Genomic DNA, 18,482 nt, shown 5'->3' on the forward strand with positions numbered 1-18,482 from the left:
AGCAGGCCAAAAGAGATTCTGCAGCCCACCAGAAGTCCTAGAAAAGACTTCTGGTGCAGAGAAGTTTGCCTTCATTTGCATGAGAAGAAAAAGTTTGCATGACTCTGGAAGTGATGAAAGATAGCTGAATAAAGGCTCAAGGAACTGTGACTGTAGTGAGGGAAGTGGGTGGACAGATCCCTGTATACAATAGTGCTAAGAGATGTGAAATTGCTAAAATAGCCCCTGCCTAATGTAATCACCTTTCAAAGAATATTTGAGAGGCATTTTGTCAGTCAAATATAAACAAAGACTATGTTTGAAATTCAAAACTTGTCCAAAGTCATTTTTCTTTCAAAGATTGTTTCCCCTGCTTTTGCTCTTGCTCGTGCTTTGAAAAAGACATCTTTTAAAGGACAAGCTATTTTTAATTGTTTGAAAAACAAAACACAAAACCTTTTACAAAGCAGCAAGGAAAGCCAAATGTATCTTCCAATAACTCTGGTCTTCTAGAAGCAATAGCAAACACAATAGAAAGTGCATAAAAGCATTCATTACCCAGGAACTTTTAGGAAATGCTGCTGCAATTTCTAGAGCAGATATCTTATGAGCATATAGAGAGAACAGTATGCCATGGTACCAGTAATTTTGTTTTACCGTTTATAAAAAAAAAAAAAATGTATATATATAAAAGGCTGTATCAGGGTAGCAAGTTCTGATCTTATAATGGCTTCTCATTCTAAAACATTCCAGATTGCATTACAAACTAGTGGCGTGATCCCTTAGCTGTCCCTGCACAAGACTGCCACTGGCTTCAAAGGCAGTGCTGTGTTCAGACTGACACAGGATCATGACCTTAACCCAGAGACAAATTATTCACAGTGGTTGCTTCAACTCGCACTGAACAGGAACGACTGAAAGGAAAGGGAACAAATCTTTTCATACTGTCCTATTAGCAGTTTTTAAGGTAAGAAATTAAAGAATAAGAACAATAAAGTTCTTATTGCAGTCAAACTTATGTTGGGAATCGAATTGTGGAGGACGTAAGTTGGTGGCATTGAGATTGGACCCTGAATACTATTACATCTGTGATGTTTCATAGGGTATCCTCTGGTAGCTCTTATAATCACAGATAATCAACTCTTCCATCTTGCATCTTGGACCCCCAAGTTCTGTGAACAGCTGGAACAATGGCGTGTGGTTTCTAGTGGGTTTGTGTCTTGTGGCTGACTGAGCTAGGAGTTTCTTTCCTGCAGGTGGAGCATTTATATAAGCTTTCCTCCTCTGCTGATCCTCTCCTGTCTAGTAAGATGGGTTTGTCTTGAGGCAGATCGCACCAGGGGACTACTGGCAGGATTGCCCTGCTCTCCCCATCTCCAGCTTGCTCACCGCTGATGGGAAATTTCTCCCTTCTCCTGGCTGTGCAGGTCTCCCTAGCTACTTTTGAAACACAGCTTGTTTAACCATCAGCTGCAAGCTTGTAGAGGGAGCTGTGGGTATGTCAAAACCATGCATAGCTTGATTTGTAGGAAACTGGATTGCAAAAGAAATCAGTCACTGACACTATTTGTAGGCATTAGTAGAAATTATCTCAAAGGGAAATGTTAATTCTTGTGCACTTGCATGGCTTTAATTGGTTGCAATGTCAGGCACCAAAAAGATTCAAAATCAATATATCCCTTTGTATGCTCTACCCCTTTTATGCTTGGAGTATGAAGATAAAAATATAAATAAAATAGGAGTCTTTGCTCCAAGAAGGCCTCTGGGAGGGCACAGAGCCCAGCTCTCCTCAGACCTTCCACTGTCCTGCTGGGAAACCTGTGGTTGTACAGTGTGGGGAAGGAGGAGGGCTTGTGGCCCCCACTGCCATCCCCAAGAGAAAAGTCACTCCTCCACCAGCTTAGGGCCACATCCTGCTGTCCTCGTCCACTCAGATGGCCAGCTGCAGCCGGGGCTTGGGATTGGGCCCTATTCTTTAAAAATTTGGGGTAACGGCTTGTGCATTACCCATCAGTCATAAACAAATGGAAGAGCAATCCAGCCTGCCAGTTGTGCAGCTACTTTCCATGCCTCGTTTCCCACCGAGCCTACCTCCCGTTTTGCTTCTTTATTAGCTGTTGTTTCTAATTTTTGCAAAGGGTCAGGAAGCCTGTCTTAGCCGCAGTGAGTAAACTGGCGGGGCAGCAATAAGGAAACTGTTACAAGGGAGGGACCGCTACACTGTGCGGGGTACTTAATTGTCTTAATCGAAAATACATGAAAAAACAAAAACAACAACAACAACAGAAAACAGACCTCAAACTTCCTCTCCTTTCCTTTTCCAAGCTGCGAGGCACCCGAGGCCGCACCAGAAGGGGCCGGCCGCCTCCCTGGGCTCTTGCCGAGGGAGCTGCCGAAGGCGGTGTAGATCCGGGTGAGCGGGCTGCCGGCGGGCCCAGAACAGCAGGGCCGTCTGTCTAACCGAGGTGGCAAGCAAGAAAGTGATTTACTGGGTTGTCTTCCTCGTCAGCCCCCTTCTCTTCCTTTCCTTTCCCTTCCCCGCCCCGCTGCCGCACTGCCCCGCTCGGCGCTTCCCGGCGGGGTCGGGGCTGAGCCCGGGGGGACAAGGGTCTGCGGGCGGCCCCGCCGTGCCCCCCCGGGGGCGAGGGCAGCGGGCAGGCAGCCGGGGACCGGCCGCCCCCGCCAGGGAGCCGCGCCGCTGGCGTGCGGGGGCAGCCGGAGGGCAGGTTTCGTTCGTACGGTTGCGACTGCTCCGCAAATATTTGCTTGGCTGTGGTCACCGCCGAGGCAGATGTGCCGGGGGTGTGCTCCCAGGGCGCTCGGTTCCCAGCCTCGGCGGGGCTTGGGAAGCCTGCGAGCGGCCGGGCTCCCGGCCCCGTCCCCGCCTTGCCGGCGCGGAGCCCCCGTTGTTCCCTTGGCTCCGTGCGATGGTGGCCGCTGCTCCCCCCCAGGCTTCCGGGGCCGGGCGAGGCGGGTGAGGACGGGGGCGCTCCCGCCCCGGTGCCAGCTGTCAGGCGGAGCTGCTGCTGCGGGCATGGCCGGGGGAACGGCCCTGGGGAAAACGCCCAGCGGTGAAAACCCGGCCCAGCATCCTCCGTTTGTAGGCCCACGGAACAGCACCCTCACCTGCCGGAGGGAGCCGAGGGGTGTGAGAAGGATAAGTGCGAGCGAAGGACGGCGTTAGTTACGCTGCTTGCACCGTCTGGGTTCCCCGCGGAGAACCGACGGACTCCGAGGATGGCGGCCAGGGGGGATCCTGCCCCGGGGGCATGCTGCAAGAAGGGGAGGGTCCCGGGCGTTTGGCAGGCTCGGGCCGCCGGCCTGGCAGTGCTTCAGCTCAGCCGTCTTGGTCTGCGGAGCGCCAGAAAGAGGGAGGTGGCACAGGCTGCCTCCTCCCCGGGCTCTGAACACTGCCCGGAGGCCTCTGCCAGGCCCGGGCGGCGCTGGGAAGGGCTCTGCTGCTGCCCGTGCCCTGTCCTGCGCATTTGGCCTGTGCCAGGCGCTCTCCCCGTGCCTGAGACGCCCCTGCGGTCGGGGGGTTGCTGGGGACAAGGGAGCTACCTCCCAGCCCCGTCTGTCGCCGCGCTGACGTCTCCCCGGCCCGCAGCACCTGCGCCCTGCCCTGCTCCGGGCCCCGCGGGCAGCGGCGCTGTGCCGGTGGCGAGGGCAGTCGCCGAGGTTGGCAGTGTGCAAGGCCAGCCACCGGTGAGCCTTCCCTGCCGGGCGGCAGGAGCGGGACCCTCCTGTCCCCATCCCGGGGCAGCCTGGGGAAGGTCCCCGTCTCCTTCCTAATCGCTGGGTGGGCGAGCTCGGACTGGGCGCGTAGCAGAGCAAGATGAGGGACAGAGGAGGGAGCCGCCGGGGCGCGGGGGGCTCAGAGCAAACCTCCGAGATGGGCGCTCCTCTCCCGGCCGGGCGCACACGCCTCCCCTGGCCGGAGCGGGGCAGCGCTTTGAAAAGCCGCCGCAGCTGCCCGGCAGGGTGGCCGCGCTTTTGGGCAACCTCTCTAGCAAGCGCATTAGAAAAAGGCGTGGTGCTGAAACAAACAAACAAACAAACAAAAACACAAAAACACACAAAAAAAATACCACTTTGCTGAAATGGGGCAAATCCCTCCCCGTTGTGCGAGGGGAGAGTGGAGCCGCTCGCACAGTGCGTGCCCGGGCAGCCGCTGCATCTTCGGGCTGCTGTCCGCGCTGCGGGGATATGGCACCTCAGTTGCAGCCCCAGTCATCCCCTCGGATCTGGTTCAAAACAGGCTGGTGCAGAGGGGCAGGGTGCTGACAAACCGCCTTTCCCCTTAGCAATTTTGCGCAGAGACGCCACAGAAACCGAGGGGCTGCTGCTGTTCGAGTCGGGATGTACAGAGCTATGCCAAGGGACAGAATAAATACCTGCAAAGAACTAAAAGCGGCACAAGTTGTTGCAGAGATGAATCGATCCAGTAATCGCGAGGGCTATAACACCCTTGTTTATGTTAAAGCATGTGACACAATCTTCAAGATGTAGTAGCTCCGAGTTACCACCTCTTTATTACTTATACAAGCTAATAGGTGAAGTGACTTTTACCTTCTTTACTTGAAGGAGGCTCAGAGAAGCAGACAGGTAATTCCACGCTGCTAATTTTTATGATGTGATGGGTAGGGAAGGGAGAGGTTAAAGTAAAAAATAGAGACCGATTGCAAGATGTCGGAGTTGAGTAACCAGCTCAGATCTCATCTTTCTTTTTTGAACTGCCGTTGCAAATACGTTAGAAAATCTGGCACCTAATCTGCCCGTGTGTGAACCGATTTGTTTTGTCCGATGGTTTAGTAATAGGCACCTCCTGTTCTGTCACTAATTTGAAATCTCTCTATGATGTTAGCGCTTTAAATCAAGTTTTCAGTTGTTGCGTTTTAGGGTACGGAGCGAGGGGCACGGTACAACAGAGCATTCATTCCTCCCGCTCCGGGCGCTCGAGTGCCGGGGGAGGGATGTGAAGGCGCTCGGGAGCGGAGCGCTCCTCTCGCCGCCTGCCTCGCTGGGTGCCGGCAGTGCGGCAGTGTTACACTTGGTCTCTCGGGTGAGACTTACCAGGCTTAAGGATAAAAAAAAAAAAAAAAAAAAGTGTCTCGTACACAAAACGGCCAGAATATTTACAGGTAATTGTGAATGTCAAATACTCCACCGTGTTGACGAAGCGCAGAGGTCTCGGAGCGGTTCGTCTCTCGGAGGTGGGGAGGCTGAGGCGGCGTGGGACCGAGTGCTGCCAGGGGCGCCGGGGGCCGGCCGCCCGGCGGGGCCATCGGGCCGAGGGCCGGGGGTGCCCCGGCTCCCTTGAAAGCCTGGCCGGGAGGAAGTAATCGCGACACCCCCGCGGGGCCGAGAGGCGCTTCCCGGGGCAGGAGCGCAGCGTTTCGTGGCGCAGAGCAAGCGAGAGCTGCCAGCCCCGCTGGGGACAGACCCACTGGTTACGTCCTGATTTAGTCGAGTGATTCCGTGACGGGGAGCGGACGAGCACCGCGTCTGGTCTTGGTTTGTAATGGGATTTCAAACGGCGGATACCGCTAAACGGTCCCTTTACAAAGCTGAAATTTGTCACGGGAGCTCCGGCGCGGGCTGCCGGGGAGCGGGGCTGGCGGCACAGCCCGTGCTGCCGGGGACCCCCGTGCTCCCCGTCTGCGCCCCACGGGCACGCAGCCGCCGCCGGGCACCGCCGCCGACCGGTTGGCGCTTCGACCGCTCTCTTAAGGATCCGGCCCCGTCAACGGGGAAGGGGTGCCCGCGACGAGTGCCACCCGCCCTGTCCCGCTCCTCACACCGGCCCGAGCGGGTCCAAGGTCGGGGCCGGCGGCGGGTTGTTGCGCGCCCGCCGAGGCACGGGCACGGCGCCCTCGGAGACCGGGGAGGCCGAGCGAGGCCAGCTCCGCGGAGCCCAGTGGGCAGGAGCAGGGGGCAGGCGGGCTCCGGGCCGTGCCTCCAGGTCCCCGGCCGGCCAGAATCTGCCCGGACGCGTCTGCCTCGTCCCGCCGCGCCGGACAGCCGGGAGCGGGGCGCCCCGGGACTTTCGGCCTCCCTTGAACCCGCCGGGAGAGGCCGGGCAGCCCCAGACCTGGGGGGTCCCATCGCAAGCCAAGTACAAGCCCTGGCCCCAAGAGCTCTTTGCAAGTGCCTGCGCATATAGGAAGGAGAAGTCCTGAGGTCAGGGGAAAAGACCACAGGGTTGTTTGCAGGCGGAAAGGCGACAGGATTTGGCCTCTTCCTCCCCCGGGGCCCCGTCTGTGCGTCCTCTGCGGAGAGCGCTCTGTCGGTAACACTACAGGGCTTGCGAAAGCCTTAAAAACCTGAGTGTTACCCGGTGTGCCGCTTGCAGCTTTCCAGCTGCGGTGATTTCCACGAGGACAGGGACGAGCCCGCTTCGTGGCGCGACTTGGGAAGGCACCGAGCTGCCTGACATTTGCTGGAGCTGGGCTGTGGCAAGTTTGCTGGTCTTGTGCGTAAGGGTGTGTTTCCTCGATCTGTTCAACGATATTTTCAGCCTTTACAGTTCAATAAAACCTCTGTTGTTTATCTTCACTCGAAATCCCCTGCCGCGTCTGCCCCCTTTCTCAGGGCAGATCCGCAGCCTTCAGTTATTTGCACAGAAAACTATAAATCCCCAGCCCCAGCCTTGCAGCCCGGCCACCCCAGCTGCTGGCCGGCCCTTGGCTCCGGCGGGGAGCGGGGCCGGGGAGGTGGGGGCACGGCACGGCACGGCACTGCTCCCAGGCACCATTTTGCGCTGCGGGGAAGGAGCCGCCGGGAGCCGCCGCGCCGGGCTCGGAGTGCTCCTCTGCCGCCGGCGTGGCTCACCGGGGCGGCTTGCGCGAAAAGCTCGGCCCGTCTGGCACGGGGCGAAGTTGGGATTTGGGAGAAAAACGGCCCCGGTTCCGCAAGGAGTTCAGGCGCCAGAGCACCGCAACTCCCGGCACTCCACGGCCGCGGCGCGGCAGGGGAAGAGCGCTGAGCCCGGGGCGGTCCTGGGGCCGCCGCTCCGAAGCGCCTCCGTCCTCTCGGCGCTGCCGCCCGCCTCTGGCCGCCGGGACGCCGCGGGGGCTTGGGAGGCGGCGGTACCCGACGTGGGCGGGCGATGCTGTGCTCTCGTCTCGGAGCCGGGTGGGGGAGACGGGCTGCCATCTCGCTAATTTACATTAAATCGTTGCAATTAAAACGATTCGTGCCCCGGGGTGCAAGTTCTCGGCGCTGCACGCTCGGAAAGCCCGGCTGGGCTCCGCCGGCGCTCGCCCCCATCTCGAACAAGAGTGCGGCGAGAGGCGAGAGCGGGCCGGGCGCGGAGCCTCCGCCCGGCACCCCGCGCCCCGCCGCCACCTCCGGGGGGCACAGGCAGGTGCCGGGCTGGTCTGGAGGCGACGCCGGGCGGCGGGGACCGGCTGCCCCCTCCCACTTTCGTTGCGGCGGCGGCTGCTGGGAGCTGCCGGAGCCGCCCGGCCCGGGGCGCCGGCGCTCGGGGGCCTCGGGCTGCAGCAGCCAAAAGTGTGCCCGGGTGGTGGGGAGCGCCTCAGCACTTGGTGAGGGTTTCTTTCTTGGGTCTGGGGGATATTCTTTACTCGCAACGAAGGAGGCGAAACTCTTCCTTCGTTTCTGACTGTGAGCTGCTCGTTTGAAGAAGAGCCGCGGGGCACGGGCAGTCTCTCTGCTCCCGACAGTTTAAAGCATATAAACAGTTATATTTGAGGAAAAGCCGTACAAAACCGAAAAGTCACGCAAGTCTGCTAGGGTGAGGCGGGTCGATGAGCGTGAAATCTGGCGGAGGAAATCCCTCGCGGCTCGCCGTGCAGGCGTGTGATTGCGGAAAAACGCAAACCGGCGGCCAGGGGGCACAGGACAGGCAGGGGCGGGAGGCGAGTGCGAGGAGCAGCGGGGAGCCGCAGCTGGCCGCGGGGCCGCAGGGCAAGGAGGCAGGGCCGCGGCACCTGGGCAGCGACCGCTCGGCCCCCGCGGGGCGCCCCGCCGGCCCTGCCCTGCGCTGCCTGCCGGGAGACAGCTCCGGCCGAGTCCTGCCTTCCTGCCCGCTGGCTGCCGGGGAGATTTCCTCTTTGGTCCGCGGCTCCTTCTCTGTGTACTAACGTTAGCGGCAGATACTTATTAATAAAATCTCAGAAGGCGAGGGTAAGGTCTGCAGAGATAGTGGTGCCCTCCCGGAATCGCTTAGTCGGAGCCTGGACGTCTTAAAGACGCCTTTGTTTTTGTGGTGGTGGTGTTTTCCTTTTCCTTTTCTAACTGGCACGTTACAAACGAGACGTGCGGACCCCGGGGGCTCCGGGGGTGGCTCGCAGGGGAGGCAGAGCCGCCGCGCCCGCCTCCGCCGGCTCCCGCGGGGGCTGCCCAGGCACCCCGGTGCCGCCAGCCGCTAGGGCTCGGGCGGCGGCCGGGAAGGCACCGGCGGCCGGCTGGGAAACGGCGATGTCGCGGCCCGCCATCCCGCCGGCACTGCCGGCCCGGCCCGGGGCTGTCCCCGTTAAGGGCTGCGGACGAGGCCGGGCGGGTCCCGTCGCGGGGATCGGGGCCGAGCCCGGCGGCCCAGTTTTCGCCTTAGCGTCGCGCCCGAAGCCTGGCGAGCGTCGAGCGAGAGCTGGCGGTGGCGGGGCCGGGCTGTCCAACAGCGGGGGCTTGTCGGAGGGGCAGCCGGCTGAGAGAGCCTCGACGGCATGCGGCGCGCCGGGCGAGGCGGCAGGGCGGAGCGACGTTGCCGGGCCCAGGGCACCGGCGCGACCCTCCCGCGGAGGGCAGCGGGGCCGGAGCGGCCCGCAGCGCCCAGGAGGGGCCGGCGGTGCCGCAGCAGGTGCTGCTCGCGCTGCCCGGCCGCACCGGGCCGCGGGGGCCGCCGGCGGGTGGGAAGCCGCCGCCGTCTTGGGCTGCGCCGGCGCCGGAGCCCGCGCGATGGCGCTGTGCGAAGGGGAAGGCGCCGGGCGGGTGGTGCGGGGCGCCGGCGGCCCCGGCCCCGGCCACGGCCCTGCCTCGAGGAGCGGCGTCTGGCCCGGGACCCGCGGAGACGGCGGCCATCGGGAAGGGAGGGCCCGGAGGCCCGGCAGGAGAGAGCCGTCCTGCCCTGCCGCAGCCTGCCCGCCCCGGCGGTGCCCGCTGCGGCCGCTGCCCCGGCGGGGTCGCCCCTCTCTCTCCCTTCCTACCGGCCGCGGCGCCTCCGCGCTTCGAGGTGGCGCCCCACGGGCCGGCTCCCCCGGCACCCAAGCGGCCGGGCTCCTGGCTCGGCCCAGGCCGCGGAGCTCCGCCGCGCCGCGGGAGACCCGGACGGCGGCTGCACAGGCGGCCCCCTGGGCAGACTGCGGTCCCCACGGTCAGGCTGCGGTCCCCGCGCAGCCCGTGGCCTAGGGGAAGCAGGAGGAGGAAGGGGGAAAAGCAGGAGGCGAGGAGCGCGTCTGGGAGCCCGAGGGCAGAGCGCTCCGGCGGATCCCGCTGCAGGCACCGCGGCCGGCTTTCGGGCGCAGCCGCGCCAGGCCAGGGCAGCCCCGGGCCCGGGCCCGAGGCAGCCCCCCGGCATCGCGGGCGGCGGAGCCGCGGGAGCGCCCGGCCCCACACCGCCGGCCTCTTCCGAAACCTGCGCAGGAACTGAGCCGCAATGGCTTCAAAAGTGGTAGTTAATGAAAAACAAACCTTGCCAAGGAGGTGTTTTTGTTCGTTTGTTTTGTTCAGATTTTTTTTTGGCAATCAACCACTTGAGGCGTCCATAAACTTCTGTAACGGGGAGCGCTGGAAGCTCGGAGCGCATCCACTCCTGCTCTCACCAGAGTGTGCAAGAGCAGAAAATTCTCACACTGGAGTTTGTGTTAGAAAGAGAAAAAGAGGTTATTAATAACAATTAAAAATCCGATTCTTTTTATAACGAGATCGGGGGACGGATTGGGGAAAGCGATGGGAAATAATCGCCCTTTTTTTCCTAGTGGAAATAAGGACAACATGTGAAAATCATGCACTGGAGGAAGAAATATATATAATATATAACTCGAAACAGAAAGAAAATACTTTTATTGGGAAAAATATGTTAAAGAAAAATAAGCATTTTGTATCGTAAAATCTGTCCAAATTAAATGATGTTAACAAAACAATTTACCAGCCAGCAAAATGTCTATGCAATCGGTTCAGTTTCCCCTCAGTTTTAGTAACAAAACCCTTTGCTTCCGTGTCGACGTTTTCAAATGGTTGCCGCTCCTGATTGCAAAGTTAAAAGAGAGTTTTGTAGAAATGTTCAGTTTATAAATACACGAATAAACACATAATTAGCGATCCTAAGATTCCCGTGAACGCACAAATAAAAAACTGGCTGCCAGTGGGGAAAAATGCAAACACGACATAAAGGTGTAGAGGATTCATTGCAAATAAAGTAATTGCTACATATAGATTTAAATGTATTTAATTGTATGCATTATTTAAATGCTCTTCTGAGTAGTTTAATAATTTAGAATCGATAGTTTTCCTAAAAACTTTATAAAATATTTACACTTAATAAAATATTAATCGATCAACAAGCCAGTTGTACTCTTACAGGAGCTTTACTAAAGTCCTGTAATCGTGCTGTTGCCACACGTCTCCGCTGTTAAGGAAACGATCATTGACAAAATGTAAATGAAGATCTTCAGACGGTGGTGTTTATAAAATATCTCATTAATGGGCTTGGATTGAATCTCTCCATCCATCCACATCATCAGATATAATAATAGTAACGAATCAGACAGGGAAGATCCTGTCTAAACCATTGGCATTTTTTTTCCAGAAGTACTGAAGTCCTAAATCACCAATTCTTCTAACTTTCTGGCCATTTATCCGCGGGAATTCGTAGTTCCACATCAAAGGTAAGAACAAAACATTATTCAATTATTCGATACCTGGTGAAAAATGTTAACTTCCTGCTACACAGCTCTTTGAGATCTTATAAAAAGGAGAAAAAAAAAGGAAAAAAAAAAGGAGGGGGGTGTACTTAGATGAGGTTATTTAAAAGAAAAACGGGAGTTCTCCAAACTTTCGGGCTTCTTTTCGAAGGGACCGGCAGGAAGACGGCTGGCTGGCGGCAGCCGCCGCGCTCTCTCCTCCTCCGCTCCTCGACACCGGGCGCGCTCCCAGCGCCGGCTCCGCTCCTTCAGCTCCCGGGGAGCCCCGGTCCCGCGTCCCCGGCCTTCCGCTCCCCTCGCCCCCGCTCCTGGCCCCCCAGAGTTCAGCCGGGCGCGGGACCCGGCTGCCACCTCCCTGCGCTTCCTCCTTTCCCGAGCCGAGGGTAGCACCTGGCCGGGACGGGTCCCCCTGCTCCTTCCCAGGTGGGGAGGGACGCGAGTCCTCCGGCTGCGGCGGGGGAGCTGCGCTCGGCGCTGCCTTTCGGGGGCACGAAGGGAGGCTGTCGCTGCAGCCCGGGGTGGACGTGGAGGAGAGCGATTTCTCTTACCCTGCCCGGGGATCCGCCGCTTCTCCCGGCACCGCTTCCAGGGAGGGCTGGAGCCCACCGGGGCGCTCGGCGGGCCGGCACCGCCGCTCGGAGGGAAGGAGCGGCTGCGGGGCCGGCGGCGGCCGAGCTGCGGAGGGGACCTGCCCCTGCCCTTCCCCTCCCTCTCCCTCTCCTCTCCCCGACCCCCAGCAGCCGCGGCAAGGCTGGCCGCGCCGGGCCAGCTGCCTGCGGGCTGGGGGCTGCTGCCGCCTCCCCGCCACCCGCGGGGCGGCCTGCGCCCTGCCGGGCCCGCCGGGGGGGGTTCTCCGGTGTGCTCCCCCCCCCCCCCCAGCCCCTCTCTCTTTTTTTTTTTTTGACCCTCCGGCGCCACCGTAAAAGGCAGATCTCTTAAGGGGGCCCGGAGGGGAAGGCGGCGCCCGCCAGGCAGTGAACGGGGAGGCGGACGGCGGAGGGGGGGGCGCGGCGGCCAGCGAAGGTGTGCGCTCCGCCACCGCACCCCGCCAGGCCGCCCTCCCCCGCCCAGCCGCCAGCCCCCTCCCCCCCCCCGGTGGCGGCTGCCATCTCCGCGGTCCACCTTAACGCGGGGCTCGTTCCGCTGCCGGGAGGCCGGTGGCGGGCGGGGAGGGCTCGGCGGACAGGGGCGCCGGGTGCCGGCTCGTTCCCCGGCGCCCCCCGGGCCGGGCAGGGGGCGCTGCGGGCCCTCGGGGCGCGCCTTCGGGTATGCCCGCGCCGGGCAGCGCCCGCTCCGCCGCCGGCCCCGGGGCGCGGCGTGGCTGCACCTTGCACCCGGGGGAGAGGCGTTCGCCAGGCGCTGCCCGCCCCGGGGCCGCCGAGGGGCCCGATCCCGCCTCGCGGCTTCCCCGCCGGCAGCCACTGGAGCCTTCCCCTCTCCGCTCTCTCCGGCCGCTCTCAGCGCCAATCCCTGCGCAGTCGTGCCCTGCCCGCAGCTCCGCTATTGAATAATTCAGCGGCGGCAGCAGCTCTTCCCTGCCCGCCTCTCACCTCCTCCCGGCCCCTCCATCAATTATTCAGGCCCGGCCCGGCAACTGCCTGCAGCCGGGCGCGGCGAGGAGGGCGGCGGCGGGGCCCTATCTGGGGCCGGGCCGCTCCCGCCACCCCGGGGCCCCCGGACGGAGCGCGCCCGGCCCTCGGGGCGGCAGCCCCCGGAACGCCCCCAAAAGTTCCTGCCGCCGGGGGGAGGCTGCGGGGGGAGGCAGCGAGGCCGCGCCGGCTGCGTGGGACCGACCTGTGCGCCCGGACTGGATGCCGGTGGCAGCTTTGCTCTTCCCCAGTCGGTCCCGTTTCTCCGGCTTCCCCTGGTTTTTTTTTTTTGTTTGTTTGTTTGTTTGTTTTCCCTCTTTCTCCCTCTCTTTCTTCTTCTTCCCCCAGCCCCTCCTCCTCTCCTGCCTCCTCGGCCCACCCCCAGCCCGGCTGCCCCTGTCCTTGTGCACTTCTGCCCCGGGTCTCCTCCTGTCCCCGGCGCCTCGTCCCGCCGCTCTTCCCCTTCCCCACCCAGCCCGCCCCGCTCCCTCCCTCCTTTCCTCCACCTCCCTCCCTTCGCGCGGCCCCGCGCTCGCTTTCCGCGGCCGCGATGTGCGCTTTATTTCTCGGGCTTTAATTTCCTGCCAGGTGGGTCCCTGCCTCCCACCCCGGCGCGCAGCGGTGCCGGCTGGAGCGGCGGCGGCTCGGGCAGCGCGGGGAGGGGAGGCTGGGGGGGGGGGATGCTGCCGAACCGTCGCCTGCGCCCGATCCCGAGCTAAGCCCCGCGACTTCAGTTTGGCGGGGGGGCGGGGAGGGGGAGGGGTGTCGGAGGCGAGGAGGGGTGGCGATGTTTGGGATGCACAGCCCTGGGACGGGAGCGCCGCGCAGCCAGACAGGCAGGCACGCACACACGCGCGCGCACACACACCAAATCCGAAAGCGAGGACAACCCCAAAAAGGACTCACTTTGCCTCGATGACTCAACGCAACTAATAATCGTTTCTCCGCTCTCTGTGGCGAGTCCCTCCTGCCGCTGCTGTTGCTGGCAGAGGAGGGAGAGATTGAAAGTGACACATCGGGGGCCGCCGCCGCCGCTTCCCCGCGCCGCCAGGCACCCGCCGCGGAGCCCGGGAGAGCGGCCTCTGGGGGAGCGGCGCTGCCTCCTGCCCCCGTCTCCCCGGGTAGCTCTTTTCTCTGCCGAAGGTGTGAGGAGCCGTCTCCCTCCCCCCCTCTCCTCCGCGCCGGAGCCGGCGGCCCCCCGCCCCCTCGCCCCTGCCCGCTCCTCTCCGCTCCGCTCCGCCAGGCTCCGCTCGCCACCGGGACCCTCCGGGAAGGGGCGCCGGCCCCTGCCGCCCCGCGCAGCGAGGGCACACCGCCCGACCCCGGCCCCGGCGCCTCGGCACCCCGGGACGAGGGCAAGCAGGGGGCTGGGGGTGGGGGAAGGACTAGGAGGGAAGCAAGCGGCGCGAGAGGAGGCACCGAGAAAACTTTCCACCCTGGATTCTCTACTTTTGATCCATGGACAGAGCCCAACTCAGCCAACTTACAGACAGGCTATAAGCAGTAAGTACGGCGGCAGCTCCCGCTAAAGGCTTCCTCGCCGGCAGCCGGCTGCTTCGGTGGCCGCTCAGCTGGCCGGCGCGGGGGGGCCGTGCGAGAGGGGCCGCTCGGGCTGGCAGCCGCTTCCCCGCAGCCCCGGCGGGCGGGGCGGACCGGGCAGCACCTGGCTGGGCGGTCGGTGGGTGGCTGGAGCCCGGCTGGTGCCCGGCTGCCTGCCCGCTGCTCCGCGGCTGCCGGGCACGATGGGCGCCGGGGCGCAGCGCTGCCGCGGCGGGCTGGGGCCGGGCGGCGGGACCCGAGTCGCTGCCAGCCGGGCGGGTAAGGAAAGGCAAGGCGGCCCAGGGACGAGCCGCGGGCGCCCGCTCGCTTTCAACGGGGCCGCATCGCGTGGTCGAGCCCGGCCCCGTCCCGCCAGGCAGCCCAGGGGAGTGCTGCGGGGACCCGGGTGGGCGAGCGGGGCCGGGGGCGGTGGCGGGCGAGCGGGGCCGGGGGCGGGCCGGCAGCCGCTGAAGCGCCCCTCGCTTCTCTCCCCTAGGTCCGTGCTCCTTCTACTGCGACCTGCCAGCGGGAGCCGCGTCTCCGAGCATGGAGCGGAGGAGTGAGAGCCCCTGCCTGCGGGACAGCCCCGACAGAGGCAGCGGCAGCCCCGATGTCAAGGGCCCCCCCCCCGGGAAGGTGGCCAGGCTGGAGCAGAACGGCAGCCCCATGGGCACCCGCGGGAGGCCCAACGGCGCCGTCAGCAAGCCCGTGGGAGGTAACCGTGCGGCCGCGCTCCCGGTCCGGCGGGCGGCAGTTTGCGGGAGGCTCGCCGCCGGGTGCCGGCAGGTCCCCGCCTGGCCGCCGAGCACGGCGAGGGGCAGCTCGGCCCCGTCCCACGGGGCAGCCCCGCGGGGAGCCGGGCCCGGTGCTCGGCGCCCCCTTAGCGGAGCCGGCGGCGCGCAGCGAGGGCATCGCCGCCGCCTTAGCGCCCGCAGCCCGGCCGCGCTGGCGGCCGCAGCCGGAGGGAGGTCGGGGACACGGCTCCCGCAGCGGGGAGGGGAGCGGCAGCGTTCGCGGTCCCGGGTTTCTTTCGGCTGTTAATAGCGCTTCGCAGCAGTTCTCTCGCTGGAAGAGGGGACGGGGCAAAGCACGTGCGAGGTTGAGCTCTTTCAGCAAAATTCTTGAGCGTTAGTTTTGCAGCAGTCCCGCATTCTCTATGACGCTTTAACTTTTACGCTCCCTTTGCCATCAAGTCGCTGGTCGATTTTGTGCTTAGAGCGTGCTTAGAGCAAGTTCAAGGAACACACGTGGTTGCTTTTCTTTTTTTTTTCTCCTAAGCGGCTAGACTTCCCGGGAACTTCTCCTAAACGCTCGCTTTTTTTCAGCCGAACTCTGGTGCTGTTGTATTTAATGCAGCGTAGCCTCACGTTAGGAAAAGTATCTTTAAAACTCTTGAAATTAGACCGATGTTACGAGGAAAATAGCGCAGGGCAGGCCATTTTACCCTTTTTAAAAAAGCTTCTGTCTGTATTTGTATTTACAAACGCGCGGAGAGGTAATACTAAAATGTAGTTGTTTATACACAAAGAGTTTGTGTAAATGACATTTCAAGTGATACTTTGATATGATCGTCACATGACTATTACGTGAGGTTTATTTAGCGATTTTCCATTAGATGCTTGTTTTAGACCTCTTTGGTTCAATAGGCTTTCTAATAGCCGAAGTTTGCTTAGGGGCTGCAGATTTTATTTTCTTTTATTTTAGAAACGTAGGATTCATTTGTGTACCTAATGAAGGGTAAGAGACCTCACGAGTTTTTTGTGTTTCTTGGATCACTATATGTCTGTTTTTAAACCTCTTACTTGTTTTCTTCTAATGTACAGAAAAAGAAGAAACAGCTTTGCAAGGAAAGACTTGTAGCACTAATCCACTTACAAATTGATGGAAAATAATTTATTGAATAGCTGTAAAAATCAACGAGTTAATCATTTTAAAAGTGCTTAAGTAGTTATATATGTAGTTTTAGATGTCTTTTGAGAGACCGAGGCATTATAGCTGCTTGATTTTAAAGGGAATGTTAGAGCTAAATCTTTTTGCTTGGGGGATTTATTGAAATACGTTTTAAAAGAATGTTTTTAAATGTTTTGGAATATATATATTGCTTGCTAATAGCCACTGTGTTAGCCAAGAGAAATTCACAAGGTTTTATGATTATATTGGTGGTTCAGATTGAAACTGGCCTGTTAGGTTCTAGAAGATTTCTTACATTTATGACAAAGACTCATTTCTGAAAGCAAACTTTTAAGAGCTTACGTTTTCATTCATTACTCTTTGGCTCATTTATAAGGTCGGTGTAGACTAGAGTGTAAAAGTGTGGGGACATAGGAAATGCGAGAGTACATATTTTTTCCTAGCTGGTGTTTTTTAAACAGTCTGAATCTCTTTAAGCTATTCATAATAAAGTTTATACGTTACTCCTTATTGATACTGAAAGCAAGAAGAAAATTATTCTTGTCTGAATACTTACCTAGGTTCTGTAATACTCAATACTAAATTAGTTAAGGCAGATTTTTTTTTTTAATAAGATAATGGTGCTGTTTAAAATTGATTTCATTTTTTTTTTTACCCTCTTGGAAATGCTCTCAGGATAAATCGACATAGCTGATTTCCAGATATTTTTCCTTTGCTCCTTTTGAAGTTTGATCTTTAAGAATCTGTGTGGCCAAGTGATCTTTTCCTGAATGCAGATCACAGTGTACTGGGTGTTTCTGGATGTCTGCATCTTCGCAGTGAATGCCGCGGCATTAGTAATTTTTTCTGCTGAATTGTGAAATGCAGCTGTAGACATTTGCAGAAAGAATTACTTCTAATATACTGGCAAATTACTGTAGAATTTCTCTTCAAATACATACTAATAAAAGCCCTTTTAGTGCTGTTCCTAATATTTGATAAAAAGGAAACTATTGAAAGATGTAGTGAAATGACATCTAAGGCTTTACTTGTCATTTTTTCAGATTATTCTTATCTTTCAAGCTCAAGTGCTAATATTAATTGAATGTGAACAGGATTGAAGAAAAAAATGAAATATTTTATTGAAACTAGAGACCATTTTAGTTTGGATTTTGTTTAATTTTTTATTCTGAAATGTGTATCTGAAGATTTTGAAAACAGACCAATGCTAACATTTCTTTTTTTTTTTTTCCATCTCATGTTGGGCCTTAGATATGTAAATGCTTGAAATTCCTTCCTCCTTGTCGAGTGTCTTTCTGGCATAATACTGTGTTTCTCTGAACAAAATCCCTGAGCATAGAAAAATAAGCTCTCAGCTAACTGGTTGCTATGATGGGATTGATGACATTTTGGTAACAAGTTTTATAATTACGGTGATTGCTACAATTATTTTTTTCTCCTCTTCTCTCTCTTCTCTTCTCTCTTCTCTCTCTTTCTCTCTCTTCCTCTTTCTCTCATCTTTCTCTCTCTTCTCTCTCTCTCTCTCTCTCTCTTTCTCTCTCTTTCTCTCTCTTTCTCTCTCTTCCCTTCTCTCTTCTCTCTCTTTCTCTCTTTCTCTTTCTCTCTCTTTCTCTCTTCTCTTCTTTCTCTCTCATTCTCTCTCTCTCTCTCTCTTTCTCTCTCTCTTCTCTCTCTCTTTCTCTCTCTTTCTCTCTCTTTCCTCTCTCTTTCTCTCTCTTCTCTCTCTTTCTCTCTCTTCCTCTCTCTTCCTCTCTCTTCCTCTCTCTTCCTCTCTCTTCCTCTCTCTTCCTCTCTCTTCCTCTCTCTTCCTCTCTCTTCCTCTCTCTTCCTCTCTCTTCCTCTCTCTTCCTCTCTCTTCCTCTCTCTTCCTCTCTCTTCCTCTCTCTTCCTCTCTCTTCCTCTCTCTTCCTCTCTCTCTTCCTCTCTCTTCCTCTCTCTTCCTCTCTCTTCCTCTCTCTTCCTCTCTCTTCCTCTCTCTTCCTCTCTCTTCCTCTCTCTTCCTCTCTCTTCCTCTCTCTTTCTTTGTTCCTAAACTGAATGTACTTAATGCAAAGGGCCATTACAGCAGCTATAATAAACTAGTGAAGGTCACAAAAAAGATAAATGGGCTCTTAAAGGTTGCGGTTTAATAGGGGATTTAAAAGTTTCAGTGCTGTTTACAGTGTTGTTAGTGTAAGTCCAACGTGTTAGAGTCCAATTCTGGTTAGCCCTGACTAACCCAGTGCTTTCTAAAATGTTTCAGCAGTTACCGACCAGTCTGTTTTAAAAGTTGTATGTAGTAAAGCACAAGTGCTCAGATGTTCAAGAGAGGCAGGTTTTATAAAGGTCCCTGGGAAAAAAAATAAAGGCTAATATCACTTTAAAAAACATATGAAGCCTGGGAGAGAGTTTAGAGCAAGCAAGAGCACCATGGTGTTGACAGCTTTATGTCCCTGTTGGGTAACATTCACTTACTAGAATTGGCATCTCCTCCCAGTTAGTAATTCACTCCATAAGGATTTAAAAAAAAAATAAAGGATGATTAATGGCTAGGAAACTTATATTTGCAAAACTGTTGACTGCAATTCATGAACCTGTTTGT

The 18,482-nt window shown here is 58.2% G+C and overlaps 1 protein-coding gene across 3 annotated transcripts in view; it reads left to right on the forward strand.

Annotated features, from left to right (window-relative positions):
• The first annotated feature begins 9,681 nt into the window (after positions 1-9,681).
• SATB2 (SATB homeobox 2) overlaps positions 9,682-18,482 on the forward strand; it is a 135,967-nt gene continuing 127,166 nt past the window's right edge. Inside the window, exons 1-2 of one of the 3 annotated variants that reach the window (XM_080599932.1) lie at positions 9,682-10,826; positions 14,487-14,705. In XM_080599932.1, coding sequence (XP_080456058.1) covers positions 14,537-14,705 — 169 coding nt within the window. In that variant the 5' untranslated portion in view covers positions 9,682-10,826; positions 14,487-14,536. Of the gene's footprint in view, positions 10,827-12,356; positions 13,955-14,486; positions 14,706-15,024; positions 15,728-18,482 lie in introns of those variants that run through there. The other 2 variants (XM_080599931.1, XM_080599933.1) reach the window with 2 other exon arrangements.

This window comes from Anser brachyrhynchus (genome assembly GCF_964034855.1).
Source record: "Anser brachyrhynchus genome assembly, chromosome: 7".
NCBI lineage: Eukaryota > Metazoa > Chordata > Aves > Anseriformes > Anatidae > Anser > Anser brachyrhynchus.